Source organism: Musca domestica, unplaced genomic scaffold, assembly GCF_030504385.1.
Source record: "Musca domestica strain aabys unplaced genomic scaffold, Musca_domestica.polishedcontigs.V.1.1 29, whole genome shotgun sequence".
NCBI classification, from domain to species: domain Eukaryota; kingdom Metazoa; phylum Arthropoda; class Insecta; order Diptera; family Muscidae; genus Musca; species Musca domestica.
In genome coordinates this window covers 10144101-10169541 of record NW_026712296.1, presented here as the reverse complement: position 1 = coordinate 10169541, position 25441 = coordinate 10144101, and the positions used below count along the sequence as shown (strand labels likewise).

The window sequence follows — 25441 nt, the reverse complement described above, 5'->3', positions numbered from 1 at the left end:
GTGAAAAAAAATGAAAAATTTAAAACATCAAATTACAAGTTAGAACAAATGTTGGGCAAAGATATTCAATTTATAAAGGAAAATATTTTTATTACTTAATAATATTTATTTCGTCATATTGTAGCTTATTTTGCTTCAATGCATATGCAATAAACCGGTCCTGCTCTATAACGGATGCTAGCACACTAGTCCGCAAAAAGTCTGTACTTTGTTCGACCCCTTATTAAGAAGAATATACTTAATTCCCCACGCACAATTTTCTGAGTGAACGACATTTTACATACACTCCACCATAGTATGGAGGGTATATTAAGTTTGTCATCCCGTTTGTAACACCTCGAAATACACATTTTAGACCCCACAAAGTATATATATTCTTAATCAGCATAAAATTCTTTTAATGATTTTAGCGAATTTATTCACCGGAATTGGAATACTACAGCCTAAGACAGAAAATTGTCTGTGCAGGCCCACCTCTTCGTAAAGCCCCCATATAACGGGACCTCCCGATATTTGGTATTTTGATTTTATCGACAATATAGTCGATTTTTTTTTCAGTTTCGTATTTGAATATTGTAACGGCTTATGACGAATGTTACCTACGCAGGACCATGTCGTTGTATAGACCCTAATATAATAGCTACATTCGGTATTTTTAAAATTTTAACAGAATTTTTAACGGATTTTATTGTTTTTGAGAATACCCAATTTGTTCCAAATGGTGGAGGGTATTCAAAGTTCGGCTCGGCCGAACTTACAGCTTGTTTACATGTTTTTATTTATTAAGTTTGTTATTCCGTTTGTAACTTATCGAAATAACGATTTTAGACCCTACAAACCGAATAAGGATAGGAAGCTAACATTCGAAGATGGGCTATATCGGTTCACAATATCGTATAGTCCCCATAAACAGGTACCTCCTGATATACGGTATTTTGATGATTGCAGCCACATTTTCAATTGAATTGTCTGAAAGTCTACAGATAATATTCTTTGTGGGTACTTTACCCCCTGGAAGAAAACTGTGTATAAAGGTCCACGATATCGTAGAGCCCCCATATAGTGGTACCACCCGATATTCGATATTTCGATCATATTTTTCTATGGAAATCTACTCGAGCAAAAGATATGTTACTAGGTTTACTATTGAGAATAGCCCCCATATAATGTAACCTCCCGATATTCTGTGTTTTGATAATTTCAACAGCATTTCCCAATATATTTGTTCGTACTCCATTCAATTCAAATCACTCTCAGAACTACCATGCCATATTTGCCGGCTCTAAATGAGGAAATCTATCGAATAATATTATGACCTTTCAAAATGCAAAGTAGATCAAAATTCTGAAATTCTAAATGTGTTATTGAACGATTTCTCTCTGTTGAAATTAAATACATATTGTCTTCTCTTTCATTTGTTCTTTTCCACGAGTTCGAATTTCTGCGGAAACTAGGAAATACACTAGTTGGAAAGTTTTAGTCGGTATTCCAATAGATATTTATAGCCTCAGGATTCGATTGTATGCTGTGATTTTAAAATGATGTAGGAAAGTTTTACAAAAAAAGCAAAAAATTCGCCCGAGCCGGATTTTTAATTAAAATTTAAAAAAACGTACAAAAATACCATTTAAATGAAAACCGTTATATGGGGGATATACGAAGTAGTGCACCTGTAAAAAAAAATTCTCTTCCAGGGGGTAAAGTACTCAGAAGGAACTCCTGGTGTGGATTTGGAGACAATCCCATTAAAAATGTGGCTAAAATCATGATAATACCGAATATTGGGAAGTACCGTTATATGGAGAATATACAATATCGTTCTCTTTCAGGAGACAAAGTACTTACAAAGACTTGCTTTTGTGGAATTTCAGACAATTCCATTTAAAATGTGGCTAAAATCATCAAAATATCGAATATCGGGGGTACAGGTATATGGGGGCTATTACCGTTATATGGGCCCGATATAGCCCACCTTCGAACTTGACCTGCCTGCAGATAAAAGACGGGACTTCCTATTTCGTTTTTAATTCTGGCGTGATTACAATAGACGTAGGGACGGACAGGGCTAAATCGTCTTAGAATTTTACGCTGATCAAGGATATAAAGAAAGCATATAAATATAAAGTATATAAGATAGATACAAAATGAGTTGCAAACGGAATGACGAACTTAATATACCCTCCATTCTATGAATCTGAATCGATTTTAAACAAATTTGACGGATGAGTACCAAATAACATTGTTGTATAGTGTATGATATGACTTCGATAAGGATTATATTTAAAACTATTTATTGGAGCAATAGATGTAGCGGTCCTAGTTTCACCAAATGGAAAAATTCGGCTGAATAAGACGTAAATCGAAGCTATATAAAAATCTGAACCGATCCCAATAAGACTTGATAGATGTATTTCTGAGCGTTATCTGATGCCCGGTATCAAATATCATTGTTGTGGAGTGCATATTACGCATGTGAGAGACATTAACACCAAATCGGATGAAGCATATATATGGGAGCTATAGCTATATCTGAAGCGATTTTCACCAAAATTTGATTCACTTGCTTCTGGGCTGAATTCCGTCGGAAGTGCCATAATTCAGTCCATTTGAGTTGATATTAACCATTTGGTACAAAATAAACCTGAAATGGGATAAATATATATATGGGAGCTATATCCAAATCTGATCCGATCTCTATAGAATTTGAGAGAGGCATTTTTGAGCTCCATAAGTTATCTTTACCAAATACCATTGTCGTAGATTGCAATTTCGATAGGGTTCGTCTTTGGGCCAAACAAATATTGTTTGCAAAATTTCATTTCAATCGGATAATAAATTTCAGACAGACGGTTTCAATAAAGATCCTCAAAAGTAACTATGGGTCTATCTCGCTTCCTTCTCCATAACAATGCAAAAAGGCATAATACCCTTACCACTATGTGGTGTAGGGTTTATGTACTACGTCTTTGTGCATTTGTTTGTAACATGGAGATTATTCGACAGAGGAAGTTTTTATCGAGATCGGTTCAGATATTTATATGTAACTTCTATATACATCTTCATCCGATTTTACGGTTATTGTCCACCACATATGTAATATCAACCCAAATTTGATGGATTTTTTTATATTCAATCGAATTTTCCCATTTTGTTGAAACTCGGTCCGGCATATCTGTTGCTCCAATAAATATTTTTTAATATAAATCTTATTGAAGTCATATCATGGACTATACACCCATATTACTTGCTACTAGAGATACAAAGGCCTCAGTGAAATTTGTTGAAAATCGATTCAGAATTGGAAATAGTTCCAAAATTGTGACTACTTTAAAGCCTTGATTCGCATTCAAATAAGGTTCATAGTTGGTATGATTTACTTCATATAAATTCCCTTTATAATATTTTTTGGAGGGGAGCTCAACTAAATACGCATGGTGTTGTAGGGTATCATATAGTCGGCCCCGCCCGACTTTTGACCTTTCCTTACTATTTTTTTTGTGTTACATAGTGTAATTCGACATTTCGGATTCTAAGAAGGAACAATTTATCTTGTTTGATATAGAATCACTACCACCCCCAAATTGAGGCACCAGCTTATTTGAAATGATTTTAAATAATTTAAAGATAAAAACTTCAAACAAGCCAAACCAAATTATCTTCTATGTTGGGGTTTTGAAAAATTTAAGAAGTGTTTACTTCTTGGATAAGATTAAACGGCTGGAGGTTGTCTGTTTCTTATTATCTTTAAAAATCATGAACGAAATAAATGCTGTTGACTTTTTTTATCATTTTTTTAAAATAAATTTAATACAATTTGAGATTTTGTCAGTTAAAAACTTTTGCAATTTTAAAATGCTAAGAACACTTTCACAAATTTAAATCAAAAGCCGTTCAAATTTATTGTACTCCATGCAAGATTAAGACAAGAAGTATGCCACAAAAGAGGAAAGACAATGCTTTCAACATTTATTGGCTGTGTTATTTCTCCGTAAAAATCTTGGGTAGAACTTGAGCTTGCCAATAAATGTTAGGTATTTCCATAAAAATGTCTCTCTAGTAATTTTCCTTCTTTTAATGCGGTTAGCCGTATAATAGCATGAGTGTTACGGTGTAATAAAATCTTCTTGTTGAATCTAAGTTACACAAAAATGGAAAATACTAACGAACAAAGACATCACAAACGGAAAGTGAGAGGAAAGGAAAACAATTAAATGAAATGATTAAAAAATTTAATGGGACATTTGTAGTACTACTCTTTAAAAAGGAAGGAAGTTAATTTTCTGCTTGCAAAATCAGTGAGTAAAAGACAATAACGAAAAGATTTTGCATTCGGATTCAGATCTACATTTCCGACCGATCCCCCTTGAAGTTTCAAGGGAGAATATATTGTATAAATTTAAATATTATGGAATACAATTATAAAAAAAGAGATTGCGTTCCTTTGATTTACTCGGATAACTAAGTCTGAATGAAGAACTGGGTATGACGAGGTTTTAGTACAATTAAAAAGATTTTATACCAATCAGTATTATGTTTTTACAAATTTTACAAATTTATTAGGTTACAGGTACCAGGGGCGAAATAAAACTCATGTGGGAAGTACAAAATTTAGGCGGGTCCGAATTGGGGAATTGGATGGCTCGGTATGTACATTTTAAATCGGATGTACATTTTAATCCGATTTTTTTTCAGAAAAATTTTCATGTCATTTAGCCGATTTTCGTATTCTACTTTCGAGAAGCTATAAAAATCACATCTTGACTGGCGTAACTTTTGTAAGATGTTAGTCTACTAATTGAGAAATCGTGAATGACAAATTACACCTGGTGCGATTGGTACTTGCAATCTAACACTTCAAAATACCGAAAATCAGTAGGATGAGGGCCATACCTAATACAGAAGGCTGATATGGGGGATCATACCCTTATGGAGGCCATACACTTATGAGCGCCATTTCTAATACAGAAGGCTAATATGGCCGTCATATCCTCCTGGGGGCCATACTCTTATGGAGGCCATACCCTTATGGGGGACATACTCTTTTGAGCGCCATACCTAGTACAGAAGGCTAATGTATGGAGTTAAATGAAGATGAGATGTGGCTGATTTGAAATTCAATACTAGACTTATATCCTCTGTTTTTTTTTAGGGGACCACTCTCCGTTGAAGCATTGTTTAAACAATTGAGATTCTCTGGATTGCTTGAACCATTTTTCATATGAAAGGTGACGTCAATACCAAGGGTTTTATGTATAAACGGTCTCTAAGCTAATACACATGGACTCATGCTGGTTACAAGTACTTTAGTGTACACTGCATTCAATTCGAAACATGAATTTTGAAAATATTTCTTTGAGTGACTGGCTGGTTGAATTATCAACACCCAGGCGAAACGGCGGAAAGTGGAATCGTGAAATTTTTCATATGGGGCTATGTTGGTGTGAAATTAGAACTAAAAGTGTAATAAAATATACCTAAAATGCAATTCATTGTATTGGTCCAACAACAAGAGCTAGAATTCTGAAATTTGGAAAGAAGATCGCTAATGGGGGGTATAAGAGATGTTTTACTATCATTTGATTATTATACCCTCCACCTTGAAATGGAGGGTACATTAACTTTGTCATTCCGTTTGTAACATCCCTAAATATTCGTCATAGACCATATAAAGTATATATATTCATGATCAGCATAAAATTATAAGTGGATTAAACGCTGTCCGTGTGTCTGTCTATTGAAATAACTATACAGCCCACATTTTTCGACGTAGAGCTTAAAAATTTGGCAGAAGAATTTGTATTGTGTCTAGGATGGTTGGTATTGAAAATATATAAAAGTACCTTTCAATATTCGGTATTTTTATGATTTTTGCCACATTTTTTCAAGGATTTGTCCTAAAATTGGTATTTGCAAGTCATAATGGGTTCTAGCTCCGTTGGCGAAACATTGTATGTTTTTGTATAGCCCCCATATAACGGTACCTCCCGATATTCCATATTTTGATGACTTTTGCCACATTTCTCAACGTATTTGTCCAAAAATTGCTATTTGTAGTTCGTAATGGTTTCTAGCTGTTGTGGCGTTGATTTGGTAGATGACAATCCTTGAAGCTTAAAATTGTCTATATAGGTTTTCGTGTCGGTATGGCCCCAATATAACGGCCTCACACATTTTATGGTTTTTTTTTTTTTGAAAAGTTTAACAGCGTTATCCAAACGGTCTTACTGGTATTTGTAGTTTAAAGTGGAACACGCTTGAATTCAGATACTTTTATATAATTTTTTTTTTTTTTGCCCAATGTTCGGCCGGGATTAATGTTTTTTACTTTTTAAATTATATAAGGTTGGTGTGTAGGGCTGAGAAAATGCTAGGTTTTTAATAGCTTTTAATAGTTATAGTAGTTGATAGTTATAATTACTATAGTTTCGAGATATTATGGTAGAGGTACTTGATGGAGTGAACCATTAGTGTCGCATCTTACCTAGTACTGATGCAAATATTAGAATGTGTTTTCCTTTTGATTTTTTTTTAATTTTTCATCTTTGTTTGATGATGGATTACGATGCACCAAGTTTGGACCAAATCAGACAGAATGACGGACATCGTCAGATCGACTCCAAATGTGCTGACACGGATTTGGTCCAAAGAGAACTAGAATCAAAAACGTTATTTCGATGAGGCATAAAAACCTCTCATATCCCAACTCATACCGTCAAATGTAAACAAATTCGCCCATTTCAATACTTACAAACGAGATGACAAACTTAATATACCCTTATTAATACGGCCAAATAATCGGTCATTACTGAGTTTTTTTTATATATTATAAACTCATCGTTATTGAGGTCTAAACAAAGTACATTTTACAGATTCGATACTAACATCAAGCATAAGATAATAATCTTTATGATATGAATAGTTGTTAATTTTGTGTTTCGGTGACATAATTTTTCTGTGTGCCAAATTATTATACCCTACAACACTATGTGTTGGGGGTAATATAAGTTTGATTGGGCAAAAAAATTATGTAACACCTCGAAATATTAGTTTCCCACATAGGAAAGTATATATGGACCTTCCTATTTCGCCGAGCTGAGTCGATCTAGCTATGTATGTTCGTCCGTCTGTCCATGTTAATTTGTAATCACTCTGCAGGTCGCAATTATGGCCCGATCTTCACGAAATTTAGAATGGAGGTGGGGCTAGGGCCAGAATATAAGCCTACTGCTTTTGGAGATGATCACATAATATTCTGACTTTGCAATGGACCATAACAACTAACGGCACGACGGAGTGCGTAAATATTGCGCAAATGCCCCTGGTCAAAAAGCTAAGGGTAGTATCTGGGCAATGCTCTATGACATAATTTCAAAAGCGAAATCTTTCAAAATGTATATTAGAATGTTGTAGGATATCACATGGTCGGCCACGCACTTTTATACCCTACACCACAAGGTGGTCAGGGTATTATGTCTTTGTGCATTTGTTTGTAACAGGCAAAAGGAAACGAGATAGACCCATAGTTCCTTTTGATGATCTGCATAGAATTTCATTCGCGATGCATGTCCGCCCGTCCGCCTGTCCATCTATTTTTGTAAACAATGTACAGTTCGCATTTATTGCCCTATCCAGATGAAATTTTGTACAAATCATTTGTTTGGCCCAAGGCCGAACCCTATTGAAATTGGAGATAATCGGTAAAAATTTAGATATAACTCCTATATATACCTTCGTCCGATTTGCCTTTTATTGTGCACCAAACGTTATATATCACTCCGAATTGTATGGAATTTTGCATATACACCCAAATTAGGCCTGAAAATAAGTATGCCAAATTTGATCGAAATCGGTTTAGATATAGCTATAGCTCCCATATATATTGTTCGTCCGATTTGTTATTTATGTCCTCCGCAGCCGTAATATGCAGCCGTAATATGCACAACAATATTTGGGGAAATATATCAAATACAGCTCAGAAATACATTTGCTAAATTTTATCGAGATCGGTTCAGATATGGATATAGCTCCCATATATAACTTCGTCCGATTTACTTTGATTGTGCACCAAACGTCCAATATTTGCCAAAATGGGATGCAATTTGGCACTTACGACCGAATTAAGTCTAGAAGCTAGTATGTCAAATTTGGATATAGCTATAGCTCCCATATATACTGTTCATCCGATTTGTTATATTTGTTACCCACAGCCGTAATATGCACTCCGTAACAACGATATTCAGGGAAATATATCAAATACAGCTCAGAAATATCTTCGCCAAATTTTATCGAGATCGGTTCCGATTTGGATATAACTCTCATATATTTTTATACGATTTCAAATTAATTGTGCACCAAATGGGCAATACAAGTCCGAATTTAAAAGATACAAATGCTTCGGCATATTTAGTCCTTTGAACTTTAAATTATAATTACAATCATAGCGTGTATGATTGAATTCTCTCATAAAAACTTTTAATTGTCATGCGGAGCTCTATTAAATTAGCAAAGTGGTGTAGGGTATCATAAAGTCGGCCCCGCCCGACTTTAAGACTTTCTTTGCTGTTTTTTTTTTTTTTTTTTTTTTTTTTGAAAACTTGACGAGATGTAAAATTCCGTTACCACTAAGTAAAAAGTCTTTTCCTTGAAGAGTTGTAGTTTGACTCGAATTCATGATGATTAAAAGCGAATATAATCTGCATTCATGGTGGTGTAAGTGTAATTATGTTTCCTTTTCACCTAAATTATCGAATTTTTCGCCATAAGCTTTGTTTAATTCCATTAAATTTAGTATCGCCTGAATAAACTCTATTGACACTTAAAGCTGTTGGATTAAATGCAAACATATATTGCAGTATATGTTTCCAATTCCTGTCAGTTTGTATCTACTTTTGTTTGCAGCGCGATATTGATCCATTTTGTTCACCATTTGTTGACCATTTCGATTGAAATGGAGATTGAATTTCTCCCACGTCAATTCACACGCTGCATACAAAGTCAACCCACAAAGAGACCCATCGGATGAATACATTTGAATGGCATTTTAGCACTTACCATCAGTAGTCCCGTAGTGAGGGCAATCAGGGCAACCGTCAGAAATGCAAAACATTGCGACAGAACGCGATTACTGTGAATTTGCAGTGAAAACTGTTTGATACCATGGGGAATCTGCAAGGACAAAGAGAGAAAAACTAGTTGAAAAAAAAAAAACGAATATTTAAAAAAAACTAAATCTCCCTTAAAAAATAAACACATATTATTAGAAAATTAAAAATTGGAATTTAGCCAAAATTTAATTTTAACCCGTGAGGCAAGCGAGAGATAAAAATTAAAATGTTAAATATCTACGATTCCATTCAGACTTACATTAACATTGAGATTGTGACAGGTCACCAGTGCCGATATTATCATGACTACGGCTACACTCAGACACGAGATGGCAATTGTAAATGCATTACTAAAAGAAACCAGAATATAAATGTTCACGTAGGTTGTGAAATTTTATTCGATTGTCAGTCTGTGCTTCCATTAAAAATTATACATACCAGGTAAATATACACAGGCGCATAATAGTTGCCCCGACTAAAACAATAAAACTGCAGTAAAAATATACACTTAACATTCGATCAGGCTCTGTTGCGTACTGTTAAACAAGAAGGAAAAAAATGGAGATTTTAAGCAAGAGCGAGAACATTAGGCGGCGTTTCGATACCCTACACCATTACGCGCCATACCCTACACCTCATAGAGATAAGATTATTATGTCTTTGTGTATTTGTTTGTAACATGGAGAAGAAAGTGAGATAGACCCATAGTTACTTTTGAGGATCTTCATAGAGTCCCTTTCTGAGTCGATTTATGCTTGTAAAAAATGCAGGTAGCATTTATTATCCGATTGAGATGAAATTTTCCAAACAATATTTGTTTGGCCCTATTGAAATTGGTGGGAATCGCTTAAAATATATATACAGCTCACATATATATCTTCAACCGATTTCGGGTTTATTGTGCACCAAATGACCAATATCAGTTCTAATGACCTGCATTTTGGCATATCGGACCGAATTCAGTCTAGAATCAAGTACATCAAATTTGGTGAAATTCGGTATAGCTATAGCTCCATCACATTCGTAATATGCACTCCACAAGAATTATATTTGGTACCAGATATCAGATATAGCCCAGAAATACCTCTGCCAAATTATATCAAGATCGGTTCAAATTTAAATATAGCTCCCATATATATCTTCAACCGGTTTCGTCCAAATTGTGCACTAAAGGGCCAATATAAGTCGAAATGACCTGAATTTTGGCACATCCGACCGAATTTAGTCTAGAAGGAAGTACAATTTGGTGAAAATCTGTTAAGATATAGCTATTAAAGGGCTGCAAATGCGGCATATTTCTCTATTTATGCCATGGACAGAAAACGCTCTTCATGTTATGCCCTGTTTGATCACACGCATAAAAGTACGAGACATCCAAACCAAATGCTCGATGTTTCGTCATGTCGGTCAGACTCAAACCCATAGTCATAACGTGGGAGCTATAGCTCCCAGATATATGTTTCATCCAATTTGGAGTTTAAGTGTCTCATATTCGTAATACGCATTCCACCGGAATGAAGATATCAGATACAACCCAGAAATATTTCTGCAAAATTTTATCAAGATCGACTTAGATTTGAACATAGCTCTTATATATTTCTTCAAATATTTCGGGTTAATTGTGCACTAATTGGCCAATATCAGTTCAAATGACCTGTATAGAAGCAAGTACATAAAATTTGGTGAAAATCTGTTCAGGTATAGCTTTAGTTCCCATATATATGTTTTATCCGATTTGGTCTTTAAGTCCCTCACATTCGTAATATGCATTCGACAACAATGATATTTTGTATCAGGTATCTTACAGAGCTCGAAAATACCGTTGTCGAATTTTATAGAGATCGGCTGAGTATTGGATATAGCTCCCATATATATATCCTCAATTCGATTTTATGGACGTACGTTTCCATTTTGTGGATCTTGCTTCCGATATGCATTTTTTTAATATAATCCTTCTCGAAGTGATACCATGCACTCTATAGCAATGTCTCCGTCAAATTTAGTGAATTAGTTCCCTCTGAAATGTATTAGTTCCCTCTGAAACTAAATTATAACTGCTCTAAAGCCTAAATTGATAGATGGTATGATCTACTTCAAATCAATTCTTTTGTTACGGGAACTCTACTAAATATGGCTCCTTTCTGGTTAATCTAAGAGGGACTTTCTAATGGAACCTGGAACTCATTAAAGATTTCCAAGTTTTAAAACTTAACGATCATCAATACCAATGTTATGATATTTATTAACTCTTTGTACGTTTAGTGCCCTTTAAATTTCGGACCGTATTCAAAATTTCAAAGTTAACACTCTTACCGAAATTATAATTCTGGAAACATTAATGTATGAATTACTTTTCATACTCTTAAAGTGGGAACTTTCAAAAATCGAAATTTAACTAAAAATTTAATAGCTTAAGATATTACAAAAACAATGTTGTACCATTTCGAACATTGAGGTACTTATCATACCCTTAAGACAACAACGGCAGAATTCGAGTGTGGATTTGAAATCGCTTTACACTAATAATAATTCATATGTTTATATTAAAGAGTAGAGTGATGAGTCCACTAAAACTTACTCAAATTGTAGTCAATTGTATGTATTGGTGTATGATGCTGATGTAGGTGTAGGATATATGTACAATAGATTTTTCGTCACATTTGGTATAAGAAGTAAGTTGGGAGGCATGGTTGATATAAGGAGGTTGTTCTGGAAATTTGTTCTGTGTGTGAGCACTGTACTAAATGGTACTAAATTTGGTATAGCTTGGGTTTGGTTGAACAGGAATTTCGAAGTGTTAAAACTGAAGGTGGTTTTGGAAATATGTACCAAAAAAAGTACTAAATATGGTATATCAGGTAGAGATAGAGTTGGAAATCTGAAATTTGGTATTGGTATAACTTTTGTGATGTAGGTTTAAGATATGGCGGTGGCTTTAGAAAAAAATAACGAAAAGTACTAAATTTCGTATTACATTTTGCTTGGGTGAACAAGGAGTGGTTGAAGTCTAAAATTTGCCAATAGGGTTGCTGTGAGTGTGTAGGGTATATGGATATATGAACATTAATTAGGAAATAAAAATATTTGGTGTAAGGGGCGGGAAGATATGGAAATCTAAAATTTGGTTGTAGAATAAATTTCTATACGGTGGAGTTGATATACGAAGTTGGATTTAAAATACGTACTCAAAAAGTACTAAATTTCGTGGTTGGGTAAGGGATTGAGCTTAAAGTCTGTAATTTGGTCTTTGATGTTATGTAGGTTTGATGCACCAAAGAGTTTTTGGAAATTTGAACAATAAGTGTATCAAAAGTTGTAAAATGCGGATACGGGTAATATTTAGAAATTTAGAATGAGAATCAAATTTGGGAATAAAAAGATGTGAATTTGGTAATGTGGACTAAGGTGAATGAATAAAGGTGAAATGTTGAAATTTAGTATAGAAAGATGTCGGTCTGGAAATGCGTACAATAAGTGAAAGAAAAGTACTACTTTTGGAATAAATTGTAGGAATTGAACTGATATTATTAATTTTGGTATTAGAATCACTGAGAATGTGAAGTGTTTAGATGAGGAGGCCAATTTGATAATACGTACTATAATGTGTAATTCCAGCTGTTTTCTACACTATATACCAAATTGGTACCATTTAGTACTTTTCATAGACTAGGTAGCGTAAATTAAAAAAAAAAACATCTACATATTCAAATGCCACACATTCACAGTTATGCCAATACCAATTCTAACTCTATTCCAACATTAGATATCAAATTTAGTACTGTTTAGTACTTTTCGTACATAATATGTTACGCTTTTCCAAATCCACCACCTAATCTTACACATTGATGCACATACAAAATTTCTATATTCTAGCTTCAGTCACTCATCACTCTATTCATCAATCAGGTGTAGCGGGCAGTGAAAAGTCCACCTTAGTACTCAAAATGCACCATTTGTTCCGATTGAGAACATTGTTTAATCAAAACTCGATACATCGTACTAAATTTTCAGACTTTCAAGGTTTTATATACCATTTAAGTTTTTTCATTTAAAAATATGAAAATCTATACCTTTTACACCAAAAAGTCTTCAAAATCTCTCATTTTGAAGTTTACCGAAGAAAATATTAGTTAAACCATTACACAATGGAACCACTTCCAATTCTACTGACCAAAACTATTTAATTTCAGATGTCAACGGAGACCTCAATATCAAATTTGAAGATTCCAGCCCTATCCCTTCACCCAATTTCACATTTAGTACTATTTAATACTTGTCGTACAAATATAGGACGCATTTTCAAACCACTTCCAAACCTCAAGCACAGATACCATCAGCAATCTAAATATGAAATTACAGCATTTTAGCCTATACCTTCTATCAATACCAAATTTAGTTCCCTTTTAGTACTTTTCGTACAATTATGGTACACACTTCCAAACCACCTTCATATGTCAAGGCTTAACATAAACAGCGACTCTTACACAAAATTTCAGTTTTTAAAAGCTATATGTTCACCCAACTCCAAAGTGTACCTAATTTAGTGCTATTAATACTTTTTGAACAGTTATAGTACACATTTTCAAAACCACCTCATTATAACAAACCTACCGCAAGTAGGGACCCTAATACCAAAATTCTGCTTCATCCACTCACCCTATACCAAACTGTTCCAAATTTTTGCACAATGTGATCTAAACACATTTCCAAAACCATCTCCATATATCAAACGAATTTTCCAGCCCTTATTCCTAATTTCAAATTATTAGGTATATTCGTTCACATAATATCAAATGGTACCATTTTGTATGTTTAGTACCATATTAGAACTTTTTGTAACATTAAAGTTCATATTTCTAAAAACCCTTTGGTTTATCTATCCTGCACTCCATCAGCGAATCTCAATTCAATTTTCAATACCTTTTGCTACTTTTAGTATCCTTTCAGTACGAATTTATAATCATTCAAATATCAATGTTATGACTTTTACTTCATTCCGTACACTTGAAGTATAAAACTTCCTTTAATCTTAAACTGTTGCATCATTTCCTAACTTTTGTTCCTTTCAAGTACGAGTTTTCAAAAATTAGTGTAGGGTATCATATGATCGCCATTGCCGATTGTAATATTTGAATTTTATTAATTAAACTCTTCAATTTTTTTTTACCTTTCTCTCAAGATTTTGTTCCTTAAATGAGAGTAAAATTGACTTGCAATGTTCCGCTCTTAAATGATCTATACTACGGGCATCTATGGCTCTCATAAGATATTCGTTGACTTCATCTTCTGGATCTTTAGACGATTCGTTACTATCGCCGAAACCGAATCTGAGCAGAAAATGAGTAGAAAAATTAAATTAGATTTTACAAAAATTTTGCTTAAATTTCTGGAACAACAAATGTTAAATTAATGAATGGACAAAACAGGAACTCACTTCGAGCAATTTTTCTGCATGCTTCCATGACCCATCATTCGCAATTCCTTGGATATGTTACCGTTTACTTGTAAACGATTGCGAGATTTCTTATTCTGAAAACAAAGTTGAATAAAAAATATGTTGAGTATAATGGATAAATGTGCCAGTAACTATTTTAATTCTCAATTCCATGGAATAATTGTAATATAGACGCCCAAACCAATATAGTGAAGCACACTCAATGCAAACTTACTTCCTGTGAATTACATACCGGTCTATAAATATCCCCCGGAACAATGAGATACGTTTCAATTTGATGATCCTTCAGATATGAATTACGTTCCGCACCATTTCCCACCTCCACTTCATAGTCGCCATCGAGACATTTCAATGTTTCTTTTGTAATATGGACTCGTCTGCAAAAACAAAAACAAACCAAATACAGAAATATGAGTACAGATGTTGCGATGTTTGTATGATATTAAGATTTAATTCATTCTGATGGTACTTGTTAAAGGTGCACATTGTTTATTCTTGAAAAATTCAGGTATACAGTGAACGCCAAATAACGTGTTGCAATAACTTTATTACACCGAAGGCACCTCACATATCTGATGTTTTTTTTTTTCCTGCAATGTAAAATTTTACACTGCAGGCATCAACTTCCCACTGCAAAATATTCCTCTTGATGCCAATTAATTGCTTAATTGTTTGATGCCATTGTTTTCCTTTGGCAAAAAGTAATTACCCGTATAAAAACAGAAGCAGCATGTAGATGCAAATTTCTAAAGGAATGGAATATTCTCTCAAACTGGATGTTGATAGAATTATTTTCTCTCATACAAAGCTACGAGGGTGGCATTGAATATAAAAAAAACTTAACAAGTAAAAAAGCTGTAAGTTCGGCCGGGCCGAACTTTAAATACCCTCCACCATTTGTTACAAATTTGGCAATTTCCAAAAAAATAAATAAATAAATCCGTTTAAAATTCTGTTAAAATCTTAAAAATACCGAATGCCTATATGACGACGTAGACCTGAATAGGCAACTTTTGTCATAAGTTATTACAATATTTAAATGCGAAACTTGAAGAAAAATCTGTTTATAATGTAGCTAAAATCATCAAAATACCGAATATAGTGGGTACCGTTATATGGGGGCTATACGAAGGCGTGGACCTGCACAGACAATTTTCTGGCATGGGCTGAAGTATCCATTACGAATTCACATGCGAAATTTGAAACAATCCCGGTAAACAATGTCGCTAAAATCATCAAAATTCCGAATATCGGGGGGTACGGTATATAGGGGCTATACGAATACGTGGACCTACATGGCCCATTTTATGCGGAAGTATCTATTACGAACTTCAAATACCAAATTTGGAACGATTCCGTTAAATAATGTCGCTAAAATCATCACAATACCGAATATCGGAAGGTACCTTTATAAATACCGAATATCGGGAGGTACCCTTATATGGGGGCTATATGAAAACGTGGACCTTCATGGCCCATTTACGAACTTAACCTGCCTACTGGAAAATAAACATGTGTGCAAAATTTTAGCCTTCTATCTCAATTTGTTCGAAAGATAGCGTGATTACAACAGACAGACAGACACACAGCAGACAGACGGATATGGCTAAATCGTCTTAGAATTTTACGCTGCTCAAGAATATATATACTTTGTTGGGTCTGACATGAGTATTTCGAGGAGTTACAAACGGAATGACAAAATTAATATACCCTCCATAGTATGGTGGAGGGTATAAAAAGTATCAGTCGGTTTTGCCGACAGATGTATACCCTCAGCCAATGTTCTATTATTTATATATATATTGATATCTGTTACGATTGTTCAAATTGATAACCCTTTATGGAGTAGGTTCCGACGAATGGGCCAATACAGAGTGAGATGAAAAAACTGCAACCAACTTCAGACTGCTGTCATTTCTAAGCCACTAGTCCGAAAGCTGTTAAAATTATTCCAGGGACAGCTCATTATATTGTTTACAAGCGTAAAAAAGCATTTTTATGAGAATTTTCCAGAAAAAAGTTATTCGTGATGGAATTCAAGCGTGATGGTGTGATTTCTTTATATTTGGCTGTAAAACCACAAGTGGCTATCGTTAGAACACTCCAGCATTTAAATGTGAATAAATCTTTTGTGTCTCGTACCATCGCTCGTTACAGTGATACTGATAGCGTAGCCCGACGTCAAAAAAGTGGACGGAAGAAAACAGCAACATCAGCAGAAATGGTTCGAAAAGTAAAGAAGCGACTTGATCGAAACTAGCGTCGCAGTGGCCGAAAATGGCTCGTGAGCTGAATATATCGCAATATTCCATACGGCAAATATTGAAAAATGAGCTCGGGGTGAAGCCATTGAAATTCCAAAAAGTGCCAGAACTTACACCACAACAGGAAGAAAATAGATTCAAAAGAGCTAAAGGGTTGCTTCGCTTGGCCGAAAGTAGTGAACTGCCGAATTTGGTTTTCTCCGATGCGAAAACATTCGTTGACCAGCAGTTTGTAAACAACCAAAATGATCGTGTTTACTTGCCAAAGAGCTCAGTTGAAAATGTGCACTATCGGTGGGCCACCAGAACTCAAGCGCCGGCCATGGTGATGGTGTGGGCCGCCATAACAGCCGATGGTCGCTCTCCGCTTGTATTAATCGAATGTGTCATCAGAAAAAATGCCGAATATTATCGCGAAAATATTCTGGAGGATGTATTAAAGCCTTGGGCACGCAAACATTTTGGCCGCAGACCTTGGACATTCCAACAGGATAGGAACAGGTTACAAAATGAGATTCCTCGCTTCATTTCCAGCGTACAAAAACCAAAACTCCGGATACCAATCCGTTGGACTATTGTGTCTGGTGTATTTTGGAAAGCAAGGTTGGCACTAAAAATACCAAAGCGTCGATCACTTCAAGCAAGCGCTTCGCAGAGCATAATTTGTGCCAAAGGTGACCAATTCAAACAAATCTAAACTCACTCGAAAATTTGATGCTAATTCCGACATTTGTTGCTTTCATTTAAAAAAATTAAAACAAAATGTAAAAATTATGGCGTTTGACTTTGTTGCAGTTTTTTTTTTCTCACCGTGTTCTGTCCATTTCATATCGGATCTAAACAAATGTGATATAAATATAATGACGTACCAGGTTACTGCCATCACTTTTCATGAGATATATGATAATTTTTAAGATTTGCGTCACAAGGTGGTCAGGGTATTATGTCTTTGTGCATTTGTTTGTAACAGGCAAAAGGAAACGAGATAGACCCATAGTTCCTTTTGATGATCTGCATAGAATCACATTCGATTTATGCATGTCCGTCCGTCCGTCTGTCCATGTATTTTTGTAAACAAAGTACAGTTCGCATTTATTGCCCAATCCAGATGAAATTTTGCACAAATCATTTGTTTGGCCCAAGGACGAACCCTATTGAAATTGGAGATAATCGGTCAAAATTTAGACATAGCTCTCTTATATATCTTCGCCCGATTTACCTTTTATTGTGCACCAAACGTGAAATATCAGCCCGAATTGTATAGAATTTTGCATATACACCCAAATTAGGCCTGAAAATAAGTATGTCAAATTTGATCGAAATCGGTTCAGATATAGCTATAGCTCCCATATATATTGTTTGTCCGATTTGTTATTTTTGTCCTCCGGAGCCGTAATATGAACTCTGCACAACAATATTTGGGGAAATATATCAAATGCAGCTCAGAAATACCTTTGCTAAATTTTATCGAGATCGGTTCAGGTTTGGATATAGCTCCCATATATAAGTTCGTCCGATTCACCTTTTATTGTGCACAAAACGTCTAATATTTGTCTAAATGGGATGGAATTTGGCACTTACGACCGAATTGAGTCTTGAAGCTAGTATGTCAAATTTGGTGAAGATCGGTTTATATAGCTATAGCTTCCATATATATTGTTCATCCGATTTGTTATATTTGTTACCCACAACCGTAATATGCCCTCCGTAACAACGATATTCAGGGAAATATATCAAATACAGCTCAGAAATACCTTTGCCAAATTTTATCGAGATCGGTTCAGATTTGGATATAGCACCATACATATTCTCATCCGATTTTAAATTAGCACCAAATGGGCAACACAAGTCCGAATTTAAAAGATACAAATGCTTTGGCATATTTAGTCCTTTGAACTTTAAATTATAATTATAATCGTTGCTTGTATGATTGAATTCTCCCATAAAAACTTTTAGTTGTTATGTGGAGCACTACTACATTAGTAAAGTGGTGTAGGGTATCATAAAGTCGGCCCCGCCCGACTTTAAGACTTTCTTTACTGGTTATAATTCATCTTATACCGATAAAAATATTGGTATGGGCAAAATTGGAAGATATATCCCCCATACCTCCCGGTACCTCCCGATATTCGTTGTTTTGATGATTCTTAACACATAAAAATTGGTATTTGTTCGTAATGGGTTCTAGCTTCGTAATGGGTTCTAGGTCCGGTAGTACAACATTGAATGTCTAGGTTCCCTTTTCGAATAGCCCCCATAAAATAGTACCTCCCGATATTCGGTGTTTTCATGATGTTTACAACATATTTTCACGCATTTGTCTAAAAATTGGTATCCAGTATATCTGTTGCAAAACCGCCTGATACTTTCTAAATTGTTTTTAAATATATTCAATCAAAATATTTCGTTATCTATTTCGTATTATTTCGATTTTTTAATATTTTTCTAATTTTTTTGTAGTAATGGCTCATATATCGGATATATATGTTTATACAATTGTTATGTACCTGTACTCCCCACTATATTTAGTTTGAAGGCTTTGGACACATTTTCCATCTGAAATGGCAGAAATGCCAATGACATTCCTCGAAATATTCGTCGGACGCCGCATTAAGTAAGGCAATTCTTTCCAAACGATATGGAGTGCACTGAACGTAGCTAACCTTGTTAAGTCGTTTCTATCCTTCTTTGCCTTCTTTATTCCAAGAAAAGTACATAAATATTTGAAATTCCATCATTGCAAAGTGTTTATTGTTACTAGTACAATTTTTTTTAGATTTTTCTCCATGACCTAAAGGAATGTTGATGTTAAGTGTAAATGTATTACAAAAATTCCCATTATAATGTTTATTAGTTTTATTATCCATTTCATTCAGTAGTGATTGTTCAACAACTGTCTGAACATTTGAGCCAGACACGTCCTTCCGAATCATACATTTACCCAGATGGTGCAGCCTTAAGGATATGGAGGCTACAAGGAAGGAGTTTGTTGCTCCATTGGAATGGAGTAATGACATAAGTTGTTCGAGTAATGGTTTCGTGGTTCATAAAGTATCAGCATTAACTTTAGCTGAGGAACTTTTATTGAGTGGCATGGCAGAGTAAGTTTTATAGCATAATTGAGATGGTCGTCTGCATTTAGCAAATTGTTAATGACGTCAACGATTTAAAGTAATGGCTGGAATTTAATGAAGATTAAGGTTGTAAATATTGTGATTTGTCGGTAATATTCTCTTTTAAAATAAAGTGTTTAATGTTGTGTTACATAAGTTGCATTGTCCATGAAAATGGATGTATTGTGGCATATGTGTTTTTTTTTTTGATGAAAATTTTGTTCAAAGCATTTTTTGGCTTTGACTATGGGGTGTAGTGGAATCCTGCAGAAGACCTGCAAACATTTCGTTGCCTTTTCAAACATTTTAAACGAAATCTACACATTATACGTGGCCTCGAAACCGGGATCCACAAAAATGCATCAAATTTGAGATAAATTCCGCTAAATACAATTATTTCATTTAACACAGACCTTTGAAAAATTACCTTAAGAATTATCGTGTTAAAAATGAGTCATATCGACCAATATAATTATTTGAAAAAAAAAAATCGAAATAGTTCCACAGACATTAAAGACATTTTATAAAAATTTTTTTCTTCTTATTTTTGCAGAGGAGGTACCATTTTCACATTTGATCTAAAATTTGAACAAAATCGGATGTCTTCTTGGCTTTTATAATACAAATTACGCTGTGCGACAAAATTCAATTTTTCTATGTCAAATGAGTTTTGTAATCGTAATTGTTAAGGACTTTATATAGCTTTAACCATATACAAAAATACATCTAAAGTTTGCGATATTTTTCGCAACATTTAGAATAGAGCTTTGAAATTTGATACAGATCCTTGGATTAAATTCAGAATCATTGCTACAGAAAGTCTAGTTGGAAACAGCTATTTAGATAAACTCCCATATCTATCCTAATATATATTTATCCGATATCAGTTTTATTGTGCACCAAATGATCAGTATCAGTCCAAATGACCTGAATCTTGGCAATTTCGTCTGCATTTATCCTAAAAACAAGTACTTCAAATTTGGTAAAAATCGGTTCAGAAATATCTTAGCTCCCATCCATATTGGTGTTTCATCCGATTTGGTGTTAAAATCCCTCACATGCTTAATATGCACTCCTCAACAATGATATTTGATATCGGGTATCAGATAATGCTCGAAAAAACCTCTGTTGTTGTCCACCATACATGTAATTTCAATCCAAATTGGATAGATTTTTTCCCACTCAGTCGATTTTTTCTTTTATTTATTTCTTTATTTTTTTTTTTTTTTTGTTACGAGAGCTCTTTTAAATACGCATACTGGTGTATGTTATCACATAGTCGGCCCACCCGATTTTAGATCTTTCTTACAAATTTCAATATACAGTGGAAATAGAGATTTCATTTCTTTGCTGACTTACAGTAAAATAGTTTTGCCTTTACAATCATCCTTTTAAAATGACACAAACTCACACCAAATATATGAGTTACTGGCATTTAGGAGGGATTAAAGCTCTTGGCGTTTTCCAAGATCTACCATAGAATTTTATGGCTAATAATTTTATAGAATATTGGACTTGCTACGATTCCATTTAGTGAAAGTTTTTAATTATATTTTGAGTTATATACTTGAGTGTAAATGCACGGACTCCGAGGAATCTAAATTCGAAACATTTTAAATGTCTTCAAGATAGTTAAAAGGGTTTATTAGCTTTCTAAACTTTTCTTCTTTTTATACCCTCAGGCACATGGCTACAGAGGGTATACAGGTTGAGATAAAAAACTGCAAAAAATCATATGTAATAATTTTTACATATATTTTTTTTCATTTTATTGAATGAAAGCAAAAAATGTCGGAAATATCATAAAATTTTAGAAAAAGTTTAGATTTGTTCGAAATGGTCACCTTTGGCACGAATTATGACCTTCAAACGGCCAATGAAACCATCACACGCTGCCCGAATGTTGCTCTGTGTTATTTCGGCCCATTCCCGGCGAAGCGCTTGCTTTAGGTGATCGACACTTTGGTATTTTTTAGTGCCAACCTTGCTTTCCAAAATACTCCGGATTGGTAGCTCATTTTGCAACCATTCTTGGGTAGTGCGTGCTGAGTGCGATGGTGCTGAATCTTGTTGGAATGTCCAAGGTCTGCGGCCAAAATGTTTGCGTGCCCAAGGCTTTAATACATCCTTCAGAATATTTTCGCAATAACATTCGGCATTTATTCTGATGCCAAGGTCGATTAAGACGAGCGGAGGCTGTTATGGCGGCCCAGAGCATCGCCAACCGAAGATGCACATTTTTCAGTTGACCTCTTTTTCAAGTAAACACGGTGATTTTGTCTGTTTACGAACTGCTGGACGACGAATTTTTTCTCATCGGAGAAAACCAAATTCGGCAGTTCACCATTTTCGGCCAAGCGAAGCAACTATTTAGCTCTTTATTATTTATTATATTCTTTCTATTACGGTGTAAGTTCTTGCACTTTTTGGAATTTCAAAGGTTTTACCCCAAGCTCATTTTTCAATATTTGCCGAATGGAATATTGTGATGTTGATGGCCAGGTTTCGATCAGGACACTTCTTTACTTTTCGAACCATTTCTGCTAATGTTGCTGTTTTCTTCCGTCCACTTCCATGAGGTCGGGCTACGCTACCAGTATCACTGTAACGAGCGATGGTACGAGACACAAAATATTTATTCACATTTAAATGCTGGAGTGCTCTAACGATTGCCACTTGTGGTTTTTCTGCCAAATATAAAGAAATCACACTATCACGCTTGAATTCCATCACGAATAACTTTTTTTCTGGAAAAATCTCAGCAAAATGCTTTTGTACGCTTGGAAACGATATAATGAGCTGACACTGGAATAATTTTGACAGCAGTCTGAAGTTGATTGAAGCTTTTACATCTCACCCTGTATACATGCTGTTCTTTATTCGGATTCTCTCGATAGTTTATCTATACATTTTTCGTCTTTTTCAAACTTTTTCAAAATTTGAATAGCTTTTTAACTTTGAAATAGCTTTGAAATGCCATAATTTATTTTTTTCCGTACTTTAAATCTTTAAAAATAAATATAAATACGTTTTAAAGTTGGGATGAACAAAATTTTGAATACATTTTCGAAAAAGCAAAATGTACATAGCAGCCGCCGTCATATGAATATTCATAAGTGAAATGTGAATGACAAACTTATCCAAATTTTAGACATTTTTATTAAAACTCAGTTTTAATGTAACTTCTAGGCATCTGTTAACCATTTCAACCTTTTTTTTATTTTTTCAATTTTTTCTGTTTCACATTCTGTGCCACAGCATCGGCTAAGCTTCAAATAATTGCTATCCTTAATGACAGGGGAGCCTCGTCGTTGTTCGTCGTTAGCAACCGTTATGAAAACGATTAAAAACAAATATTAAAATGTGCTATAACAAAATTGGGTCGACATTTGTTTAGATTCACAGTTTGCTTATTATAACGTTGATGTTGTGCTGCCGAGGAAGCAACAGACAAACGTTGTCCGACGATTACAAGCTTGTTTTTTACAACTTTTGTCAACATGACAGCCAAAAGAAAAAAAACTCATGTTATTATGTAAATGTTTCCATTAAGCAGGAGAATTTTAATGTTATCACACTTTAAATGAACTGAAAGATATGCACAGTTTGGGCGCAAACATGATGGTCAGGTTGACGAAAAAATGATAATTTGTCCTTGGTGTCCTCCAAGCTATCCGACTGCCAATGATACTATGTGACTTAGCTAAATATGTCACTTAACGAAATGTTGTTAAAAATATGTTAACAATTTCTGGTAAATTTAATTTTTGGAATTTGGTTTTCTCAGATGAGAAAACATTCGTTGTTCATCAGTTTGTAAACAAATAAAAAGATTGTGTTTTCTTGCCAAGGAGGTCAGCTGAAAATGTGCACCTTCGATGGGCCACCAGAACTCAAGCGCCGGCCATGGTGATGGTGTGGGCCGCCAAAACAGCCGATGGTCGCTCTCCCCTGGTATTAATCGACCGTGGCATCAAAATAAGTGCCCAATATTATCGCGAAAATATTCTGGAGGGTGTATTAAAGCCTTGGGCACGCAAACATTTTGGCCGCAGACCTTGGACATTCCAACAGGACTCAGCACCATCGCACTCAGTACGCGCCACCCATGAATGGTTACAAAATAAGGTTCCTCGCTTCACTTCCAGCGCACAATGGTCTCCAAAATCTCCGGACACCAATCCCATAAACTATTGTGTCTGGAGTATTTTGGAAAACAAGGTTGGCACTAAAAAATATCAAAGTGTCGATCACCTGAAGCAAGCGCTTCGCCGGGAATGGGCCAAAATACCGCAGAGCAACATTCGGGCAGCGTGTGACGGTTTCATTTGCCATTTGAAGGTCATAATTCGTGCCAAAGGTGACCAAATCACTCAAATCTAAACTTATTCTAAAATTTGATGCTATTTCTCTTTATGCTTTCATTCAATAAAATTTAAAACAAGTAAGCAAAGGCTATAGTCGTGCGGGGCCGACCATGTGATACCCTACAATACTACAACACGTTAGAAGCCCTCTTATGTCCTAATCCATTTTGGAAGATTTCGCGTTTGAAACTATGTTACGGAGCACTGCGATATTATATTACCCTTAGCATTTTGAACAGGGACATTTGCCCAATATTTACAAACTATGTCGTGTTGTTAGTTGTTGTGCAAATATGCTAGAATTCTTCCCTGTCCTTATCGCTCTTCCAAGGCATGTCGAATGGCTCCAATTGTGTATCAGAAATTTTTTTCTGTTTTTGGTTAATTTGAGCTATCTCCAAAAGCAAGAGGCCCATCTGAATCTCTAAATTTAGACTCATCTATATGATTTTCTTGTCTACGATATTTGGCTATCGTCGGATATCGTCTGTAAGTAATGCTGGTATTTTTTACACAAAGTAGTGGTCCATTCTACCCAGAGTCCTAAACTCTAACTTCATGCGAGATTTTGTATCCTTTGGTTTCTCTTTGTATTATAACGGCTGCAAAATCAGGAACATTTTTTTTTTTTTGTTAAATTTCAACCCTTAAATATATTACGGACATCTTTGAAAACAATAGGCCTAGCCATTCTGAGCCTTACCCTACCCTTTTCGTGAAGATCGGACGATAATTGCAATATATATTATAATAAAATTTGACCTGTAGAGCAACTGCAAAATCAGGATTTTTTTCAGTTTTTGGTCCCTAAATATTATGCGATCATCTCCAAAAGAAATAGGGTTCTATTCTGACCCTATCTCCACCTTCATTCTAAGTTTCGCGAAGATCGGATCATAATTGCGACCTGTAGAGTGATTACAAATTAACATGGAGAGACGGACAGACGGACGGACGGACATACATAGCTAGATCGGCTCAGCTCGGCGAGATAGGAAGATTCATATATACTTTCCTATGTGGGAAACCAATATTTCGAGGTGTTACATAATTTTTGGCCCAATCAAACTTATAATACCCCCAACACATAGTGTTGTAGGGTATAAAAAAATGTAAAAATTATGGCGTTTGACTTTGT

The 25441-nt window shown here is 34.9% G+C and overlaps 1 protein-coding gene across 1 annotated transcript in view; it reads right to left on the bottom strand.

Annotated features, from left to right (window-relative positions):
* LOC101892223 (uncharacterized) overlaps positions 1-25441 on the bottom strand; it is a 186914-nt gene that overhangs the window by 17612 nt on the left and 143861 nt on the right. Inside the window, exons 16-21 of the mRNA XM_059124509.1 lie at positions 14792-14936; positions 14539-14633; positions 14272-14431; positions 9543-9640; positions 9364-9454; positions 9052-9165 (exon numbers count right to left, since the gene is read on the bottom strand). Of these exons, the coding sequence (XP_058980492.1) occupies positions 9052-9165; positions 9364-9454; positions 9543-9640; positions 14272-14431; positions 14539-14633; positions 14792-14936 (703 nt within the window). The remainder of the gene's footprint in view (positions 1-9051; positions 9166-9363; positions 9455-9542; positions 9641-14271; positions 14432-14538; positions 14634-14791; positions 14937-25441) is intronic.